Source organism: Sinocyclocheilus grahami, unplaced genomic scaffold, assembly GCF_001515645.1.
Source record: "Sinocyclocheilus grahami isolate Dianchi unplaced genomic scaffold, SAMN03320097.WGS_v1.1 scaffold414.1, whole genome shotgun sequence".
Classification (NCBI taxonomy): domain Eukaryota; kingdom Metazoa; phylum Chordata; class Actinopteri; order Cypriniformes; family Cyprinidae; genus Sinocyclocheilus; species Sinocyclocheilus grahami.
In genome coordinates, this window is record NW_015505593.1 from 326,434 (window position 1) to 347,575 (window position 21,142).

The following is a 21,142-nucleotide window of genomic DNA, read 5'->3' on the forward strand; positions in this document are numbered from 1 at the left end:
TTAAATGTTTTGCCACTTGCTTGAGCAACTTAATATATAAATCTAGAAGTAAATGCAAAAGTAAAAAGTATTGAATAATGTGTTGCTTATATTTATTGTGTTTAAACGTGTCTGTGAATGATTGTATTACTGTACTGTGTAAAACAAAGAATTGCAATGCTGGAAAAGCATTTTCAGTGACAATGTTTGGATTTGAAATCAAAATAATGAATACATGTTGTGTTGCCACGGATCATAGCGTACTCTTCTGTGAAAGCAGTCCGTGCTGCTTCCCCTCTCACAAGAGTCACCTAAGAGGGGAATTCCCCCCATTTTCAAAAATGAAATTCAGTCCCTGAATAAATGTCTAAAAATCCTGATTGGAGTATCACTATAAATAGTTATAAATTATAACAAGAAGGCTTTAAAAAATCGGTATTGGCAGATACTGCTTTCTGTGATCGCGATCGGTGATCTGCCTCAAAAATCCTGATCGGAGCACCCCTATTTATCACTCTTGCTTTGTGACAACCCTAACCCTAAGAGCAGACGAAGAAGAATAAGAACACCAATGGATACAATTGGTGCCTACTTCGGTGCTTGGCCCCTAATAATAACAATTCTAACAGATACAATAGGTGCCATCGCACCTTCGATGCTTGGCCCCTAAAATAAGAACTCCAGTGGATACAATAGATGCCTATGCACCTTTGGTGCTTGGCCCCTTATAAATGTATTGTTCATTGTTTGTTCATGTTAGTTAAAGGTGCTCTATGTAAGTTTTTGACTCTACTAAAGCATAAAAATACCATAATGTGTTTGCAGATATTTAAGAAACATGCTAAGTTAACATACTTGTTTATCTGAAAAACAATGCTACAGTCAGTTATTCTCCTTTCAAAATGTGCGTTCCGTGTCGCAATGTCTGTTTTTGATTTGGTCTGTGTGACTCCACCCTCTGCCAGTTTGCCCAATTGTATTTCGGCACCCCAGGTTGCCGTTTGGCGGAAAACACAGCATATTTCATTTCAGTCATGGAAGCTGCCAAACAAAAGGGGTCAGAGTCAGAGATCGGACATCCTAAACAGCTTCGGCATCCATCCAAAAAAGAATATTATCAACGGTATAATAAAAGCCGTATAAATATTGGAGATGTGTTTGAGAGATGGAGACAGCTTGAAACAGACAAAGGTATCAAAATGAATGTTGAGTTGTCTAATTTTATCTTTGACAGGTAAATAATTAGCTAAAGTTAGTTAGCTGATGTATCCTGGCTACTAGTAGGAATATTTTAAGTAAATTCAACATTCAGACAGTACTCGTGTTTACACTGTTTCATGGTACCTGGTTGTTAAGGCAGCGTATATTTGAGACAGTGTGGCCGACTAGTGCAGAGGTGCAGACGGGTCATGGCTGTTTATCTCATCGGTAACAACCATGACAGAAAACTACGAAATGCGAATACGAAATTTTATTTAATTTACCAATGCAAATGCAACTGAATTAGTTGATGTGGTGAAATTATGCTGACGTACATTGCTAGGTAGACACTTCTGTTATATTATTTTTTTAGCTACAAGGGTCCACGCACCTCAACCTTTAAAAAAAAAAAATTTCAATATTCAATTAAAACAATCAATGACCCTGTAAAAAAACCCATTAATTTCATATAATTATTTACACAATTTTGATTGCTATGTAAATACATTCATGCCACTTCTGAACAGTCTGTGTAAATATACCTAAATGGCACTTCAGATGCAGCTTCTGAAAACAATGTTATGGACACACTGGAGACATAGGTTTTAAAATATTTATTTCTAAAGCCACTTGTTTGTAATGTCTGTATATAATGATGTGGGGGATATTTTCTTGTCACAGCATCATCAATGCCTCAGCCTATCTAGAGTATTATTGCTGATCATGTCCATCCCTTGATGACCACATCTTGTGATGGCTAATTCCAGAAGGATAATTCTCTATGTCACAGAGCGTGAATCATTTCAAACTGGTTTCTTGAATATTACAATAAGTTCACTATACTCTATATAATGGTCTCCTCAGTCACCAGATCTCAATTCAATAGAGCACCTCTGGGATGTGGTGGAACAGGAGATTCGCATCATGGATGTGCAGCCGACAAATCTGCAGAAACTGTGTGATGCTGTCATGTCAATATGGACCAAAAGCTCAGAGGAACAAAGAATTTAGGCAGTTCTGAGGACAAAAAGAAGGCCAGCCCAATACTAGCAAGGTGTATCTAATAAAGTGGCTGGTGAGTGTATATATACACTCACCCGCCACTTTACTCGGTAAACCTGTTAAACTTTTCATTAACACAATTATCTCATTGGCCAATCGCATGGAAGCAACTCAATGCATTTAAGCATGTAGAGATGGTCAAGATGATCTGCTGAAGTAAACAAAAAATTAACACCTTATTCTGTCTGTTCCTCAAATTAAGCTATCAAATATCTTCAGAAAACCTAGAATATAGTGCACACAAATGCTTATGAGGTCTTTATAGCAGTTTCTTGTCCTCTTTGGAGTTTTGCAGTAACAGCTATAATGCACAGTATCAGATTTGGATCGGTCTGACCAATACCTGATCTGGCAAAATGTTTTTAATGTTTTATAGTCTATTTTTTATCTTTTTTTATTTTTTTATTATTTAGCATCAAACAATCAACAGTAGGTTGTAATATAGAGTATTACACTAGCAACACCAAGGTCATTGGTTCGATTCCCATGAAAAGCAGAAACTGATAAAATGTTTACCTTGAATGCAATTTAAGTGGCTTTGGATAATTTGTGATACTTTTTTTCAGGATTATTTGATGAATAAAAAGTTAAAAAGAGCAGTATTTATTTAAAATAAAAATATTTTATAACAAGATACACTACTGTTCAAAAGTTTGGGGTCAGTAAATTTTTTTTCTTTTTTGAAAGAAATGGCTACTTTTATTAAGCAAGGATGTGTCAAATTGATAAAGTGATAGTAAAGACTTGTATCGTTAGAAAAAAATTTATGTTTTGAATAAATGCAGTTTTTTTAAAACATTTCTTTTCATTTCTAATTCCAAATTTGATGTGAGATTAATTTGTGATTAGATTAATTAATCACCACATTGTGTAATTAGATGAATTTTTTTAAATGCTTGACAGCCCTAAAATACATGTGTGTGTGTGTGTGTGTGTGTGTGTGTCACAGCTCAGCAAAGCTGCACTTGATAGATTGTTACAGCCACAGTTGTATTAACAATAAGTTTAAAGGTGACATATCATGAAAATCTGACTTTTCCAGGTTTTAAGTGCTATAATCAGGTCCCGGTGCATCTACCAACCAAGGAAAGGTGAAAAAGATTAACCCAGTAACTTTGTTTTGGTAAGCCTTTTTCTGCAAGCTTCTGAAAAAAACGAGCGCGTCTGATTTTGCTCCCTTGGTGACGTTGCAAAGGGATCTCATTATAATATTACCGCCCCTTAATCTGCACGTTTCCACCCACGGCACCGTCATTTTGATTTTGCAAGTGACAACGGTGTACCAGGTCTAATGCCATGGCGAAAGTTTGAACAAAACATGCTAACTGTTCTGCCTTTGGCTGCACAGATGAGCACAGAACACTTTAGAATCCCAGCCTCAGAGGAGACAACAGAGCAGTGGATTTATTGATTTATTTACTGTATATTGCTGCTGCCACACAGATCTAAAATAAACATGCAATTTATTTCCCAGCTGTTTACCTTCACAGACATAACCGACTGTTTTTGTAACTCATGTGTTTTTAACGTAAACTTGTGTGTGAATGAGAACTTAGTTTGGTACTCACATGCTGTGACAGCCGCTTTCTCTACGTGTGCACTCAGAAAACCTTATATCAGAAGTTTAAACTTATATAGTTTAAAGCGCATGATTTCAGCACGATAAACATGGTAATCAGAACCAAAATATGTTTTTTTGCAGGATCAAGCTGTAATGGCGCAGCCAGTGTTGCAAAGAATTGGGCTACTTTAACACTGTTGCCGCGGGTTGTTTTTCATGTCTGCGGGTTGAAGCGACCCAAAAAACGTGATATTTAGCCCCTGGAATGTGAAGTTTAAAGGGGGACCCCCCTCGAAATGCGATTGGGCTAGTTTTGAGTAGCGATTGTACGGGTTTTTTTGTGAAAACCTGGCAAACCTGGGCGCAGCTCTATTTTGGAAAAGGGGGCGGGAAGCAGTAGCTATTTTGCGTTTAAAGAGACAGGCACAAAAAACACTGTGTTTCTGCTTCCACTCAAAATAGGCATTTTCAAAATGATATAATGAATGAGCTGTGGGGTATTTTGAGCTGAAACTTCACAGATACTTTCTGGGGACACCAGAGACTTATATTACATATTGTAAAAAGGGGAATAATATGTCTCCTTTAAAGGGGTCATATGGCGTTGCTAAAAAGAACATTATGTTGTGTATTTGGTGTAATGAAATGTGTTTATGCGGTTTAAGGTTAAAAAAACATATTATTTTCCACATAATGTACATAATTGTTGCTCCTCTATGCCCCGCCTTTCTGAAACGCGTAGATTTTTACATAGCTCATCGTTCTGAAAAGCGAGGTGTATGCTGATTGGCCAGCTATCCAGTGCATTGTGATTGCGTAAACATAAAACCGTGTTTGGAGAAACGTCAAACAATAAGTGCTACTCTACACTGCTCAAAACTCGCGTTTGAATCGTCAGTGGCAAATTCTTTAAATATAAAAGACGTACTTACAGGCTGTGAGTTAGAATCGCCAGACTGTCCTTGCAAAGTTGGAATTGCCCCAATTTATAGAAACAGACATTGTAGGCTACTCTCACAGGAAACAGTCCTCATCCTCCGCAAAATGCGCTGCACACATCTGAATATTTGGGTTGTACTGTTCTGGAACAGTGTTGTAAATACAATTTAACCACTGATTTCTAGTTGTGTCCTCTTTTGGAAGGCCAAACAAAGTAGTTTCGCTTTCACAACGAAACACACAGTGTCACACACGGCGGCCTAGAGTGAGCGGCGGCCGGCGGGCATGAGAACGGTGCGGCCGGCGGGTTTCATTAAGGGGCGGCCGGGGGGGTTTGAAGGAGCGGCCGGCGGGCTTGTGGCAATCACATGTGACGACCCCGGCCTGGACTCCGCTTTGTCCACGGTGAAAGCCGATCCGGCGATTCACAGCGCGAAGTTTATGTATTTCCTCAGCGACCAGCACGGATCAGCTCTAGGCATGACGAAGCAGATATCATCCTCTTTTGGAAGGCCAAACAAAGTAGTTTCACTTTCACAACGAAACACACAGCGTCTCCACGACATGGTAGTGGCGGCAACAACAATACTACTGCGAGAATAAAAGTTACACCTTCTTTCTTTGCGTGAACATTTGGGCGGTGTTATGCAAATCTGACCACATTGTGACGTAGACGTGGAGGTGTGTTAGAATGAGCGTTTTAGGAGGGCGTGGTTGACTCTTAAATTTTATATACAATATCTCTTTGGATTTGAGACTTTAGTCTTTGCAACTTTACAGATCTTCTTTATGCACCAAGAGCTTGTAACACTCCAAAGAGAATTGAAATCGCATCATATGACCCCTCTAAGATAAAATAGTTTCCCTTGTAGTGGAATTTACAGTTAAAACCCAAGGACCAGATATGATGAATGAAGACCAGGAGTCAGAGATGCGATCAATTAAAGACAATTTTACTGAAGAAAATAGTTTGCAGAAGCCAGCTTCAATACTCGCAATGGAGTTCGTAGGCCGCTCTGCATACATGTAAAAAACACCAATAATTATACTCTAACAGAGGTCACTAATTACACTGAACAAAATTATAAACGCAACATTTAATTCACAGGCAGCAGCTCTGGTGGACATTCCTGCAGTCAGCATGCCAATTGCACGCTCCCTCTAAACTTGCGACATCTGTGGCATTGTGCTTTGTGATAAAACTGCACATTTTAGAGTGGCCTTTTATTGTGGCCAGCCTAAGGCACACCTGTGCAATAATCACGCTGTCTAATAAGCATCTTAATATGCCACACCTGTGAGGTGGATGGATTATCTCGGCAAAGGAGAAGTGCTCACTAACACAGATTTAGACAGATTTGTAAACAATATTTGAGAAAAATAGGCCTTTTGTGTACATAGAAAAAGTCTTAGATCTTTGAGTTCAGCTCATAAAAAATGGGGGCAAAAACAAAAGTGTTGCGTTTATAATTTTGTTCAGTGTATGTCAATACAGATCTCTTAAGTGATTATTTAGGCTAGAAATCAGGAGTCAGACAAAACCGGTATCTCCAGAGACCTATTCCTGGTCGGGGGGGGCATCCGATGACGAGCTTCTCCACCGACACACATGCCGACACACACAGAGAAAACGTATCTTCTGTTCAAGGTGGCCTGGCTCTGGCGAGAATCTTATCAGCATTCAGCATGGTTCATTACACACACTATGCCTGTCCCTTTTTAGAGAGTAAAAATACAGAATAACGCAGGATTATTTAATATTTATTATGCAACTACCAGTTAAATTGCTCAATAAGCAAGTTGCAAGCAATATCATAAAACAGCAGAACACATGTCGCAGTTGTCCCAATCACTGTCGCTCACGTACATGGGAGGCTACCCTGACCCATGGCACTGTGACCCTAGGAACAGAATAGACTTCAGCATGGAACTAAGTCAATCATCAAATAATCTAGGAGGTTAAATACTGATCAATAACTTGATTAATAAACACACAAGAAATAATGAAATAATATTATTATGAATGTAGCGAATCAGCTCATGGGAAATATGAATAACTAATCATAACTAGTTATAATTAATTATGAATATTTTAGATCCACTGTAGATATTTAGCTGACCTCTCAGGGTCAACTGTCTTGTCAATTCTAAGAACGTTAATTTCCTGGTTAAGGGAAATAACTTTCTTGCAGTGAGAGTCTCTCTGCTCACATTCCTCTGGGCAAGAAACCCAGTGATATCCGCATTGGTTGCCATGGAACCAGGGGCCTGTTCGGCTTCCTGGGGTGTTATGCATTTCGGGGGGAAGGGTCCATAAGTCCTCATATGGCTTGTTAACTGAGGGGTGTTACAGAGTATTTGTTAAATCTAGCTAACAAGATATATATTGTGTGTTTGATTGGTCCAGATGCTACATGAAGGATATGGTAGATCCACTCCTTCAGTCCCCCATTTTAGACCGGTGTGGGGTCCAATACCCCACATCTGGTCTACCAAGTTGAGACCAAGTTGAGATGCTCCCCTAACGGGTCACAATTGTCGCTCCACCCCATCATGGACATGCTGGACACTAAAAATCCAGTGCCCATGGGAGGGGCTCTCCCAACCCTTCCACTCACAACGGCGTTGACGTCGTCCTTGATCAACTGATGATGCAGGCTGGTTGTCAGCTTCAGCAGTCGCATCTCCTCCTCCAAAGGTTTCAGGTTCTCTGACGCTGCAGCAAAATCGTTCCTAGCTTCTTCCACAAATTCTTCTACGGAATCTGTCACATCTGTAAAGATTGCTCCTGCCATAAATGCAAACATCCAAGCTAACGCTAAAGCCGAGGGTTCTTAAGGATCTGATAGAAACGGTGATCCCGTAGATCTAAACCACAAATAATTCATATACTCCTATCCTGAAAACGCATCTGTAGTTTTAACCTATTTCATGAAATCATTAATGTATTTCTCGTTAGCTTGCTGCGATTTCAATTGAGGATAATAATCAGTAGCATTAGCGTTACAATACTCCAGTTCAGAACAATCACTCGGTTTACACTTATCAGAGGGGTACCAATCAGGACCAATAGCATGAACTATCTTATAGTACAGACAATGACTTGATCTAGACTTATAATGCAAATCTCTTAGCTCTTAAACTGAGGGGATGGGCCTTAAAAACTGACGAAATTGTTTTTCCCTATCAAACCATTCGTCTCCCATAGCAACATCAGATATCTGTGACCACATTTAAACTTGATGTGGTTGGAAATCTTTACACACTAAATCATCAATCGTCAGGGGTACTTACATTGTAGTTTTCCTACTAGCAATCTTTAAACACAAGTGAAACACATTCAAATGCATCCACGCAGTGACATTATAGACCATCGAGGTGGGGCTATAACACTTTCTTTCAAGATGGTCATGTAGTTGTTCCATTCTAATAATGGATTTGTTAGCCAAGAGAACGGTGATGTCGTACTGAAACAAAACATCTACAAAATTTGCCCAAAGGCATATGACACATATTTTTCAACTTCTATGATTATACTTCTTCAATGGCTGAAACAATTCTTCCATCAGTTTGCAGCCTCTTGCAACCCCTGCAAGCACAATCAAATATATTTTCCCTTTAAGGACTAAACAGGAACTGAATATCCTACAGAGCACTTAGTGCATTGTTGGCCTTCATGACCTTAGACACAAATGTCTTTGCCTGTCTTATACAGCTATAATGGCTTTTGGTTAATTTGGTCATATCAGAAAATGAACTCATTACTAGAAAAATACTTATTTATTCTCTGGAAGCTCGGCTAAATGAATCAACACTGTTATTGCATTCCTGAAATGGGTCAGACCCTCAGTCACCTCACAGATACCAAATACAGACATTGGGCCTCATTTATGAAACACAAGCAGAATGAATTTGTGTAAATCGTTCGTAAAGCTGTTCTGACGTAAACTTTCGAATTCATGAAAATGTTCGTATTTTCCAAATGTTAGTTAGTAGGAAAGAAATTTACACCTGCTCCCTACCACGTGTAAATGGTGCGTAAAACGTTCTTCTGTGTTCGTTTTGGCAAACTGATGACACTGAATTTGATGCACTGCCATTATAATAATTTACAAGGTAGTTTGCTTCGGGGTTTTTTTTTTGTAGCTGAAAGTCGATAAACTGTTTAGCTTTGGGTAAAACCATAGAGTAAAACGCAGCGCTTGTCACTGTCACTTTTTACCCAGCCATCCAATCAGTGGAGGAGGGGCGGGACAAATTCTACACGGACCAATCATCCTACTTGTACAACAACTGAACAACAATAGAGACGTTAATATTGCTGGATGCTGCATTTTTATATTCAGTAATATTCTTCAAAATGAGATACTAGTAATATCATCCTGCCGTGGATATTTCAAATCATAGCAACCAAAGCGTCTCTCAGCTAGAAAAACGCTGTGCCAAGCATTCTCCAGCACCACCAGCTGGCCGTTTTAAGAAGAGCGCCTGACAGTTTTTCAGCTGGCTAAAAACGCTTTGGTGGACACACGTTATTGAATATTTATTGTTAGGCATATGGCCTATTAGTGTTTTTTGCATTTATTCAATATACTGGAGCCAAACCTGAGAAAGTAGATTATGCTAATTGTGAATGAGCGTGCATGAGCGCCCTATTTACGAATGATTGGAATTCATTAAGACACACATGTTTAAAGGGGTCATATGATGCTTTTTTAAAGATCATTATTTTGTGTATTTGGTGTAACAGAATATGTTGACATGCTTTAATGTTCAAAAAACACATTATTTTTCTAATACTGTACATTATTGTAGGTCATCTATGCCCCGCCTCTCTCAAACGCTTCGTTTTCTACAAAGCCCCTCCTTCCGACAAGCGCAGTCTGCTCTGATTGGCCAGCTGACCCAGTGCATTGTGATTGGCCAAACGCGCAAGCACTCGTCGGAAATGTAACGCCCCTTACCATAATCGCGAGCTTCATCTTTCAAAATAAATGTAAAGACAGAGCCCGAAAGGGGAACAGAGTCACGTGACAGACACAGTGATGAAGCTGGTATGTGTTTGCAGTACACAAGCCACGGTTAAGACAGCTGACTCCACTGTGATGTGACCCCCCCCTCTCTCTCTCTCTCGCTCTCTCTCGCTCGCTAGCGCACACACACACACACAATGTGCAAAACTTTTGAACAGTCAATAGCAAATACTTAAACTAATAACAAAACAGTAGCTGATTCTGAAGCGCCAGATTGTCATAGCAAAGTCAGAATTACCTCCTCTCTTAGGTTCACAAAACGGTCATCCATAAAAATGCATCACTGTACATCACAATCTTAAAGATTCCTAAATGCATCTACTTTCAGAAGGCCAAATAAAGTGCTTTTGCTTTCGCCTAGAAACACACAGCATCACCCTGACATGGCTGCTTCAACACTAACTGTGGTTACTGAAACCACGCATTCTTTCTTTGCGTGAACATTTGGGCGGTGTTATGCAAATATTTCCACATAGTGAGGTAGATATGTGGGGGCGTGTTAGAACGAGCCATTTTGGGGGGGGCGTGGCTGAGTCTTAACTTTGATAAAGAATATCTTTGGTTTTGAGACTTTAGTCTTTGCAACTTCAGGGATCTTATCTATGCACAATCAGCGTGTAACACTCCAAAGAGAAAGGAAAACTTGAAATCGCATCATATGACCCCTTTAACTATCAAATCTGATGTGTACGAAGTGTTTGTAAATTTGGAGGAGAGTTTCCGGGAAGGTTCGTTTTACGTGCAAATTACTCAGAATTTACTCCTATATTTACGAATGTTTCATGAATGAGACCCATTGTCTATAACCTGAATAGTAGGATAAATACACTAGTTTTACAAAAACTACTATTTCCAAACCATTATACTGCAAGAAGAGGGATTGTAAATCCACTCATTCATTCCCCCATTAGAAACCATGTTGGGCTTCAAAACAAAATGTTAGTCTAACTTAAAATAAACCATAAATAAGTAAGAGCCAGGTTAAGCCATCTTTAAAAATAGAAATAAAAGGAATCATAATCATTATTTCCCCTGAAAACCTAGAACAGTTCCTAGTTTATTACTTAATAGCCCTTTTATTAAGTTTTACTTTTACCACGCATCCATTTGCAGTCATCATAGTCCACATGCTATTTAAACATAAATGAACATAAACCTAAACTTATTAATGTTAAGAACATTTGGTCGAAATGACATTATAAGTATCAAAGTGTATAACTTAGAACTTACTTGTTCACTTATTGTAATGCATGTATTTTTATATCATGACATTACTGTTAATCATACTCAATGCCTTATTTTTTTTTAATGCAAATCTTCTCAAGTATCATACCATATTACTGTACTTACTAAATTAACAGCACATTCAGAAGCAAATCCTCAGGACCTCGTGTAAAGTCAATTTAGTTCTCACTGTTTTGTCAGTTAGAAATGCTTACAGGTTAGCTACCTGATCAACGTCTTAAAAACCCTTAATTCATATTTGTAATGTGGCAGTGATACTTATTTAATTCAAATTGTTATAAACTGAACAAGAGCAGACAGATTTCCCAATCCTATCACCAAATAAACAATACTATTGCTTAGTTCTAAACTGCCAAATATTCATTAAAGAGACATCCTCAGTTTCTGTAAATCTGTTTTAAAAAAGTATACATTATTAAAAAGCCCTGTCAGTGTTCACAATAATGATATTAATTTACTTTGACTTGACAGGTGTTCATAAACAGCTCCAAAGATCCTTTTACAATTTTGTTGTTTTAAACATTAACTTCAGCTGCCATGTTTCATTTAATTAAAATCTCTTGTTACTGTATTATTAGCCAGCAGATCCAAAAGTGTGTTAATTTATCTCTGTTCTACATAATCCAAACTATTATGTCACTCAGACCTTGAGGACACACACAGAGACAGCCTTATACAGTGGGTACGGAAAGTATTCAGACCCCCTTCAATTTTTCACTCTTTGTTATATTGCAGCCATTTGCTAAAATCATTTAAGTTAATTTTTTTTCCTCATTAATGTACACACATCACCCCATATTGACAGAAAAACACAGAATTGTTGACATTTTTGCAGATTTATTAAAAAAGAAAAACTGAAATATCACATGGTCCTAAGTATTCAGACCCTTTGCTGTGACACTCATATATTTAACTCAGGGGCTGTCCATTTCTTCTGATCATTTTGCATTCAACCCATATTACCTAAACTGTATTCACTCCTTTGTTTTCCCACCAACCTTTCTTTATGTCAGGATGCTTTCTGGATAATTTGGTTAGTGACTTAGCCAATGTGTCACTGTTTCACTGCCGTCAAGTCTAAAATATTTGCCTTTACCATTCGAATAACCAAGTGTTAACTTGTTTAAATTTAGACCCTCAGTTGAATTTAGACATGTATTTTTAACCCATTATGGACGGCAATCTTAACATTTCACAAATCCAAATCATATAAACACTCTTAAACATATTAATCCAGAGAGTGATTCAAATCAGTATTATAAAGGCCAAAAGAAGTTATTACCCGTAGCAGACAGAGCTGGATAACAAATCAACTTAAAGCTCGTCCCAGGTTCTGTATCCTCTTTTCGTCAGATTCTCTCAGAATTATTGACTTCTGTAAAGTTTGCCATTTCACTTAACCCATCTGTAATGATAAAACACTCATTCCAGAGGTTAGTGACACAACAGACACAAAACAAATTAGTCATCCTCACGCTCACAGATACTAGACACATGAATATTGAAGCAGCTCATATTCAAGGTTTTGATTTTGGTGTTAAATCCGAAGGATTTAAACTGAACATTTTTCCTGTCAGTTTTACCTAGTTTGTACCTAGTCTCTTATCTAGTCTCAAACTTTGCCTGTTCATTATTGATTTTTATTTTGAGAAAAATCAGCTGGGTGTTTTGGTCTTAATATCATTGCTTTGTTTTAGTTACACTTGCATAGCAGGCCGATAAGAGAGGCAAAACACCATCCCTGCCTCCACTCAAGCAGTCTCTCTCTCTCTTACTCTGCAAATAATCTTTCTCACCAGTCTCGCCAAACTTTAACTTAGACTATAATTTCAAATTCATTACAACATAGAACCCTTCATCATTCAAAGAGGTTAAAAATGTCAAAGTTTATAAATCTCCAATCTCAATTTAGACTATTTAAAATACATTATGCTAGGAGCATTTCTTAAAATCATTTTTACCTCAAATGCTTAGTTCCCTTAACCTTTGTTATCCAAAGCATCTCTTGATTCAGCAAAAGCAGTCTTCATCTTTAGCCACCACCATGTCTTGTAATTAGCCTATGCCATGCCTAAGGACCTGCATCAGTAAAAACTGTGATATAGACATGTTAGTTCAATATCATCTCAGCCTCATACATTCAGGGATTCATCATAACTCTGCATAGGAGACTTTTCATACAGTTCTTGACAGTAAAGCAGATACTTCATTATCCTGATATAAATTAAGAAATTTTGTCTCAAAATAATGGCTGTCATCACATGGTCTCAGATGGTTCTTGAAAGCCCATTGCAATTAACTCTTATTATAAGCTCCTTTTCCTCAGGGTGTGATCCCCTGGCATATATAGTTGCATCAAGTTGTGGACACTTGTCACAGTGAAAAACAAGCCATCAAGGAATGCGGTTGCTGGTGATCAGGTTTGGAGGAGCTCACATTTTTGAGGCAGATTGCTGTAACTTCTTACAGTTCCCCCCTTATCGATGCTTTTAGGCCTATCAAGCATCTGCTCAACTCCGCTACCATCTCACATATAACACCTCCCTTCTGGGCAGGTGCCCAGTGGCGGTGACCCCGTGCCTTAGGTTGCCCTCTGCTTGGCCAAAAGAGGATCTTACCCATCATTGAGAAATCACCTCATGCACACCGGTAACCGCTCTTTCCCACTGCAACATCCTTGACAGTTTTCTTCCAGAATCTGGTATTTTCCACAGCTTAGGAAAGGTGCACTCAAGAACCATGAGATCCATCGACACCACCTACTAGTGTTAAAACATTGAGACAGGTTAATCACACTATTTAATCACTAAAATCAATTGGATATCTTCAAACCATCATGCTGAGATTACTCAGTGAATTTAGTTTTCTATTCAGTGTAATGTTCTGCTACTTTTGTAGCCGGAGCCATCGGGCCCTGTATGATGGTGGATACTAAAATTAAGACAGATAAGTTACTGGTCATAGAACAAGCAGCAATACAACTGTATAACTATTCAAAATCATTACCTCTATAGCTCAGGGTCTGTATTATGATTTCTTGAACAATAGCCCCATGATTGTTATTAAGTCTTTTTACAATCTTTTATTTCTTAAATGCATTGGGCAGTTGAAACATTTAACTACCGATTGCCCTCTTAATGCATAAAATCTGAAATGTAGAATTTTTGAACTCCTTGTAGCATGTCCTTTAACATCTCAGGGTCTATGATTTTCAACTGAAACACTGTTTTACTATAAATAGCTTGTTATCACTTATGACACAGGCTCAGATAACATAATTTAGCTGACTTTGAATGAGAGAGAGAACGCTGAGGGATTCGGGACTGGTAGCAATGCATTTTCATTAACTTTTAGCAAATTCATTGTACTATCTTTTTACTCTAGCCCAGCTTAAGACTTGTCAGAGCTGACATGCATTTTCAAATAAACATCTCTACTTTACTTTATTTTTGCAACTCAAAGGTTTCTTCAAAGTTTGATATTTTGCAGTCCTTGTCGGTACATTTACATCAACTTGTACCTATTCATTCACTTAATTCTGGCCATGGCTTTGGAATTTTAACAATGGTTTTAAATCTGTCAGGGGTTCTCTGACCCAGATATGTTACTTCGGGTCATGCTAGCTGTGCTTTCTTCAAATTAACTTTGAAACCCCCGTTTATGTTACTTGTTTACAACATTATCATCTCATATGCAAACAATCATTTTTCACTGGAAATTGGCATTTGGTTATGATGCTGAGTGGCAAAATTTTTGCAATCTGACAGTAAAATTACTCTTTTGCCCAAACATCAGTAAATATAGAAATTACAAATTTTCCACTCAGAACATGTCTCTGTTACTTTTACAACTTAAACCAGAGTCATGGTGGGGGCCAGCACGAGATAAAAACAACTGTTTCATTGCAGTCAAACGCAATCTTGTCTTCTAAAGCAAAACATAAGCTTCTAAGTTTTTCCAAAATGCTACTGCCAATTTTTGTGCCTACACAGTCTTTTAATCAACCCATAATTCTGTTCAGTATATTATTAGAGCTTGCAACAACTATACAGGGACTGGAACAGATTTATGATATCATTCTTTGTCATTTAAACCTTCTATGCACAAAGAATCGGATTAAATCATCACTCAGTTACTTCTGGAATTTTTTTTTTGGAACAAATAGCCAATTTACATATCTGAAAATAGGCACAAACATTTAGAAATTTGTATCTTCCTGGTTCTTTCTTTGTTTGCAGCTAATCAAGTTTTTGTTTTAACTTTCCAATCAGAATCAAAGCGCAGGCTGACCATTCTTTCAACAAATTCAGAGAATATCTTTAAGGTGAGAGCTTCAGAGCCATTTCTATCAGGACTAAGCAAGTTACCTAAGTTGTCAGCCATATTCTATCAAAAACCAAAAGAGATGATAGCAGCAAGAGATTGAGGCGGCAATCTTACCAACAGCACTTGGCTTCTGCATGATGAAACTGCAAAGTATACTCCAGAATTTCCATATACTGGTCCAATCCAATTAGGTGTCATGAAAACAAAAGTTTAGCTCTTTCGGGGTTGTTCCTGATGCATCCCAGATCTATCAATCCTTGCCGTAACATATATGGATATGAGTATTTTTGGTTACTCTTTTTCCTAACCAACTGACCTGACCTGATCGCTAAACTCGGGGCGCCCCTGTCTGAGACGGAACGAATAGAGAGTTGGTTGAGCGATTTACGACTAGAACCCCCCTTCTAGCGTCTTACATTCTCTAGGTATTTTATATACCTTAACACAGACTGCACTATCTGGCCTCTACGGCTTTCAGTGCTACAGACTGCACTATCTGGCCTCTACGGCTCTCAGTGCCACAGAATGCACTATCAGGCCTCTACGGATCTCAGTGCCTCACACATAGAGAATGCGTTTTGTCTGAGTGAGTATCGCTCTCCCTTCTCTCACACTCCCTCCGCCACAGACAGTCCCTAACCAAGAATAATTTTTAAAGATTACATTTTTCTTTCCTACCGTTCTTTCGTTGATTGATCAGGGATGTCACCGAAGAACGATTGCCAGCGCATCCTCCACCATTAACTGTAGGGGAATTTACAGTTAAAACCCAAGGATCAGATATGATGAATGAAGACCAGGAGTCAGAGATGCGATCAATTAAAGAAAATTTTACTGAAGAAATTTTTTTTTCAGTTTCGTCAGCAGAAGCCAGCTTCAATACTCGCAATGGAGTTCGTAGGCTGCTCTGCATACATGTCAAAAACACCAATAATTATACTCTAACAGAGGTCACTAATTACATCAATACATATCTCTTAGTGATTATTTAGGCTAGAGATCAGGAGTCAGACAAAACGGGTATCTCCAGAGACCTATTCCGGATCAGGGGGGGCATCCGATGATGAGCTTCTCCACTTACTCAGGAAAAGATGCCGACACATACAGAGAAAACTTATCTTCTGTTCAAGGTGGCCTGGCTCTGGCGAGAATCTTATCAGCATTCAGCATGGTTCATTACACACACACACTATGCCTGTCTCTTTTTAGAGAGTAAAAATACAGAAAAACGCAGGATTATTTCATATTTATTATGCAACTACCAGATAAATTGCTCAATAAGCAAGTTGCAAGCAATATCATAAAACAGCAGAACACATAAATATCACAGTTGTCCCAATCACTGTCGCTCACGTACATGGGAGGTCAGCCTGACCTAATCATGGCACTGGGACCCTAGGAACAGAATAGACTTCAGCATGGAACTAAGTCAATCATCAAATAATCTAGGAGTTTAAATACTGATCAATAACTTGATTAATAAACACAAGAAATAATGAAATAATATTATGAAGGATATGGTAGATCGGCATCCACTCCTTTACCCTCAAAAGATTAACCATTTAAACACTGTTGCTTTTTGTTGTCTGTAGGATAAAGAAGTGTAAGAATTACTATGAGGTACTGGGTATCAGAAAAGATGCCAACGAGGAGGAACTGAAAAAGGCCTACAGAAAACTTGCTTTGAAATTCCACCCTGACAAAAACCATGCGCCAGGAGCAACTGAGGCTTTTAAAAGTAAAGCTGCCCTGAAACACCATATCCAATACATTGATGTACATAAAATATAAAACAATAAATGCTGTTTTTGTTCTTCTCCAGAGATTGGAAATGCTTATGCAGTGCTCAGTAACCCAGACAAGAAGAGGCAGTATGATGTCAGTGGAGCAGAGGATCCCAGCAGCCCAAGTTACAACGCTCATGGAGGATTTGATTTCCACAGAGGTTTTGAGTCTGATATTACACCTGAAGAACTCTTTAACATGTTCTTTGGAGGAGGCTTCCCCTCATGTAAGCCCTTTTGTATAGATCATAAGCAGATACTCTCACATTGCACATATATATTTTCTCCACATAGATGGAGAAATCTGCACAACATTCACTTGTATAAATTCTGGTTGGTAGGAGGGACTGTATAGGCTTTAAAGAGGGCTGGGTGTTATAAATTGGTACTATAAAACTGTAGAAATTTGACAACCTGTATACATTTTGGATTATTACCTCAACCATGGTTACACACATGTGATGTTGCAATAATGCATTGTCACAAAGGCTTATTTGCATTTGTTTTAAGCCTTGCGTCAAGCTTAAAGGGGTCATATGATGTGATTTCAATTTTTCCTTTCTCTTTGGAGTGTTACAAGCTCTTGGTGCATAAAGAAGATTTGTAAAGTTGTCTCAAATCCAAAGAGATATTCTTTATAAAAGTTAAGAGTCAACCACGCCTACCTAAAACGGCTCATTCTAACACGCCCCCACATGTCTACGTCACGATGTGGGAAGATTTGCATAACACCACCCAAATATTGACGCAAAGAAAGAAGGCGTAACTTTTATTCTCCCTGTAGTTATTGTTGCCGCCGCCACCATGCCGTGGAGACACTGTTTCTCGTTGTGAAAGCGAAACTACTTTCTTTGGCCTTCCAAAAGAGAACGTTATCCGCTTCGTCATGCCTAGAGCTGATCCGTGCTGGTCGCTGAGGAAATACATCAACTTTGCGCGGTGGATCGCCGGATCGGCTTTCACCGTGGACGAAGCAGAGTCCAGCCCGGGGTCATAACATGTGGTTGCCGCAGGCCCGCCGGCCGCTCCTTCGATGAATCCGTCGGCCTCACTCTCACTCAGCCTTTCTGTCGTTCCTCACTCTAGCTCACCTCCGCTCACTCTAGGCCGCCGCGTGTGATGCTGTGTTTCGTTGTGAAAGCGAAACTACTTTGTTTGGCCTTCCAAAAGAGGACACGACTAGAAATCAGTGGTTAAGTTGTATTTATAACACTGTTCCAGAACACTTCAACCCAAATATTCAGATGTGTGCAGCACATTTTATGGAGGACTGTTTCCTGATCCTGGAAGGCGGGGCATAGAGGAGAAACAATAATGTACAGTATGTGGAAAATAATGTGTTTTTTGAACCTTAAACCGCATAAACACATTTCATTACACCAAATACACAAAATAATGTTCTTTTTAGCAACATCATATGACCCCTTTAATATGACACGAAGGAGAACTCAATTCTGTGTTTGCACACTGTCTGATAGACAGTTTACTGTGCGCACCCACCTGAAGCACCCACACAGAAAGTTGTGAAGAACTGTAACAGTAACAACAGCTGAATAGTAAATAATCTGTATACTGTGCTGAAGAAGCCTCTGAAGCTGAAATTCAGATATGGTAATGGGCATGATGCGCTGCCAGAGGTAGATCAATAGACTGGGCCATCAGACCATCAGAGCAGAGCAGACTCTCAGAAAGGAGGTGGTTAGAGAGACCGGATCCTTGAACCTTTACAGACACTGTGAGAAAAGAGGTGCTGCAATGTACATTAAAGGGGTCATCCGATGCTTCATGCTCTTTTACAAGTTGTTTGAACTGAAATGTGTGTTGGCAGTGTGTGTACACCACCAACCTATAATGATAAAAATCCACCCAGTGTTTTTTTTTTTTACTTACTAAAATATTTACCCCTTTCTCAAATCGAGCCGGTCTTTGTGACATCACACAGACAGGCCCCTCCCACAATAGTTTGATTGACAGTGGCGTTTCAGCACAGACTGGACTGGCGTCTAACCTTAGACCCGCCCTGAGTGAGCTGTCATCAGTCCACCATTGTTTCGACGCTGTAGCAGGTGTAGACAAGAATGTCTCCTAAGCGATTGAGGTGTTTTGTTGTTGGATGTAATAATGAACATAGCAGTCATCATTTACTCCCGACATCTGAGCCGCTGAAGATGTAGTGGATTACATTTGTTTCTGAAGGGAATGTGCCCCCGATCTACCTAAATGCGTCTATCTTCATGCGAATCATTCATGGTCCAGCTTCACCAACAGAAAATGTGTTATTTTTAAATGTTTTTTTTAATGAATCTTTGCAAATCGCCTTTCCTAATAATGTGCTAATTAGCAAGTTTCACTATGAATGCGGCTAAAGTAAACAGTCTCTCTGAGAGCGGCTTGGGAGAGAGGGGCTAGGTCAGCAGAGCTCATTAACATTTAAAGGAAAATGCTACAAAACGGCTTGCTCTGAAAAGAGCTGTTTTTGACATGGTAAAAAAGGTGTTTTTACACTACCACTGAGAAATTTTAACCATACTATGTTACAGAATTTTCATTAAGACCCTAAAGACTAATATCAACTTGTGGAAAATGGGCATCCGATGACCCCTTTAAACAATAAAAAAATTGTTTTAAGTGTTTTTTGACCTTGGATGCATGTAAACCTGTTGTAAGAGATCTCCAAAACAAAATTAGGAGCCACAGCATAATAAGGGACACTTCAAAGACTATTTGCTCGTCTAAGTTAAAAGAGCACACCCCATTGTCTGTAAGTTCTGATCCAGATCCAATGCATGGCTATCAGGTTATGTCACTACATACTTACTGCTTGACAGGAAGAATCAAAAGGGCACAACAGTATCAGAAACACAGTGAGCAGCAAAATAGATTACATTCACTATACGTTCACTTAAACACTGCAGAAAATGAGAATGCAGCAAATACTATTTTCTTATGTCAGACATATATGACTCTGACCGTTCAAATAAACCAGGTTTGTGACTAGATGTTTTTTTTTTTTTTTTCATCTACATTTAGCATTATTAAGAGTCAGTCTAAATCAGAAGAGTCCACCCACTTGTCTCTATGATGTTCTGGTTCAGAGATATCTCTCTCACCTTTTTTCAGTGGAAGTCCAGTGGATGGTTGCTAGGGTGGTGTAACTTTATGGTGTAATTTTAACGGCTACTAAGTTGTTATGTACTTATTGGCTGGTTGGAAAGTGTCAAATGAGTCCACCCTCAACTCTCTTTGACATTCTGATCTGGAGATATGATTTCACAAATTCCCAAGTTTATGGGAATTTTTATGGAAGAAAATTAATGACAAATGTTTTAGAAACAAAAAAGCATGTTGAATTGCACTAACTGAAAAAATAATGCATTGAATTAACAGTGCTTGCATTTTAATGCCTTGTATTTTCAGGGCTTGCATTTTTAGGTCCTGAAATTTAACATAGTTGTTTATTTAAGCTGTGAATATTTCAATTCAAAATATTTCACACACATTTTCATAATAAACAATTCAATAATTCATATTCACCTTCTAGAATTCACTTCCCAAATATTCAATCTGTTTAAAAATACGATGTATAATATTCGACAGGCAAATTTCGGTCCATTTTATTTCACTTTCCAAATTCGCTTCCACAAATTCAGTGGTTCAAATTCAGCAGAAAATTCAGCATTGCACATCCGGGAGCTGCAGGAATAGCAGTAGAGCACCGATGCATGATCTCCAGCTGCTGTCAGTCGCTCACCAGCAGGTGGCGCAAGCAGCTGTTGATGAAGACCAAAGCAACAAGTGGATCAAATCACTCATTCACAAAAACTGATTTGCAGAAATGGAGCAAATGGTAGAAGTTATGATTATCAGGACCAGTATAAATAGGTGGCAAAAAATTATTGTTTACGTTTAATTCAACATAATCTTTACTCGTTTCCACTTGTAGACTACATGTAAGCAGTTTTTTCTAATGTTACTGAAAAGGAGATTATAATGCTTTTTTACCTAACGCTGAT

General features: G+C 38.6%; 1 protein-coding gene and 1 long non-coding RNA gene across 2 annotated transcripts in view; one reads left to right on the forward strand and one right to left on the reverse strand.

Annotated features, from left to right (window-relative positions):
- LOC107551105 (uncharacterized) overlaps nucleotides 1-5,709 on the reverse strand; it is a 23,064-nt gene extending 17,355 nt beyond the window's left edge. The window contains exons 1-2 of the long non-coding RNA XR_001604729.1: nucleotides 5,699-5,709; nucleotides 2,048-2,052 (exon numbers count right to left, since the gene is read on the reverse strand). This is a non-coding gene — a long non-coding RNA (uncharacterized lncRNA). The remainder of the gene's footprint in view (nucleotides 1-2,047; nucleotides 2,053-5,698) is intronic.
- dnajb14 (DnaJ heat shock protein family (Hsp40) member B14) overlaps nucleotides 1-21,142 on the forward strand; it is a 117,638-nt gene that overhangs the window by 59,990 nt on the left and 36,506 nt on the right. The window contains exons 3-4 of the mRNA XM_016232597.1: nucleotides 16,938-17,083; nucleotides 17,168-17,356. Of these exons, the coding sequence (XP_016088083.1) occupies nucleotides 16,938-17,083; nucleotides 17,168-17,356 (335 nt within the window). The remainder of the gene's footprint in view (nucleotides 1-16,937; nucleotides 17,084-17,167; nucleotides 17,357-21,142) is intronic.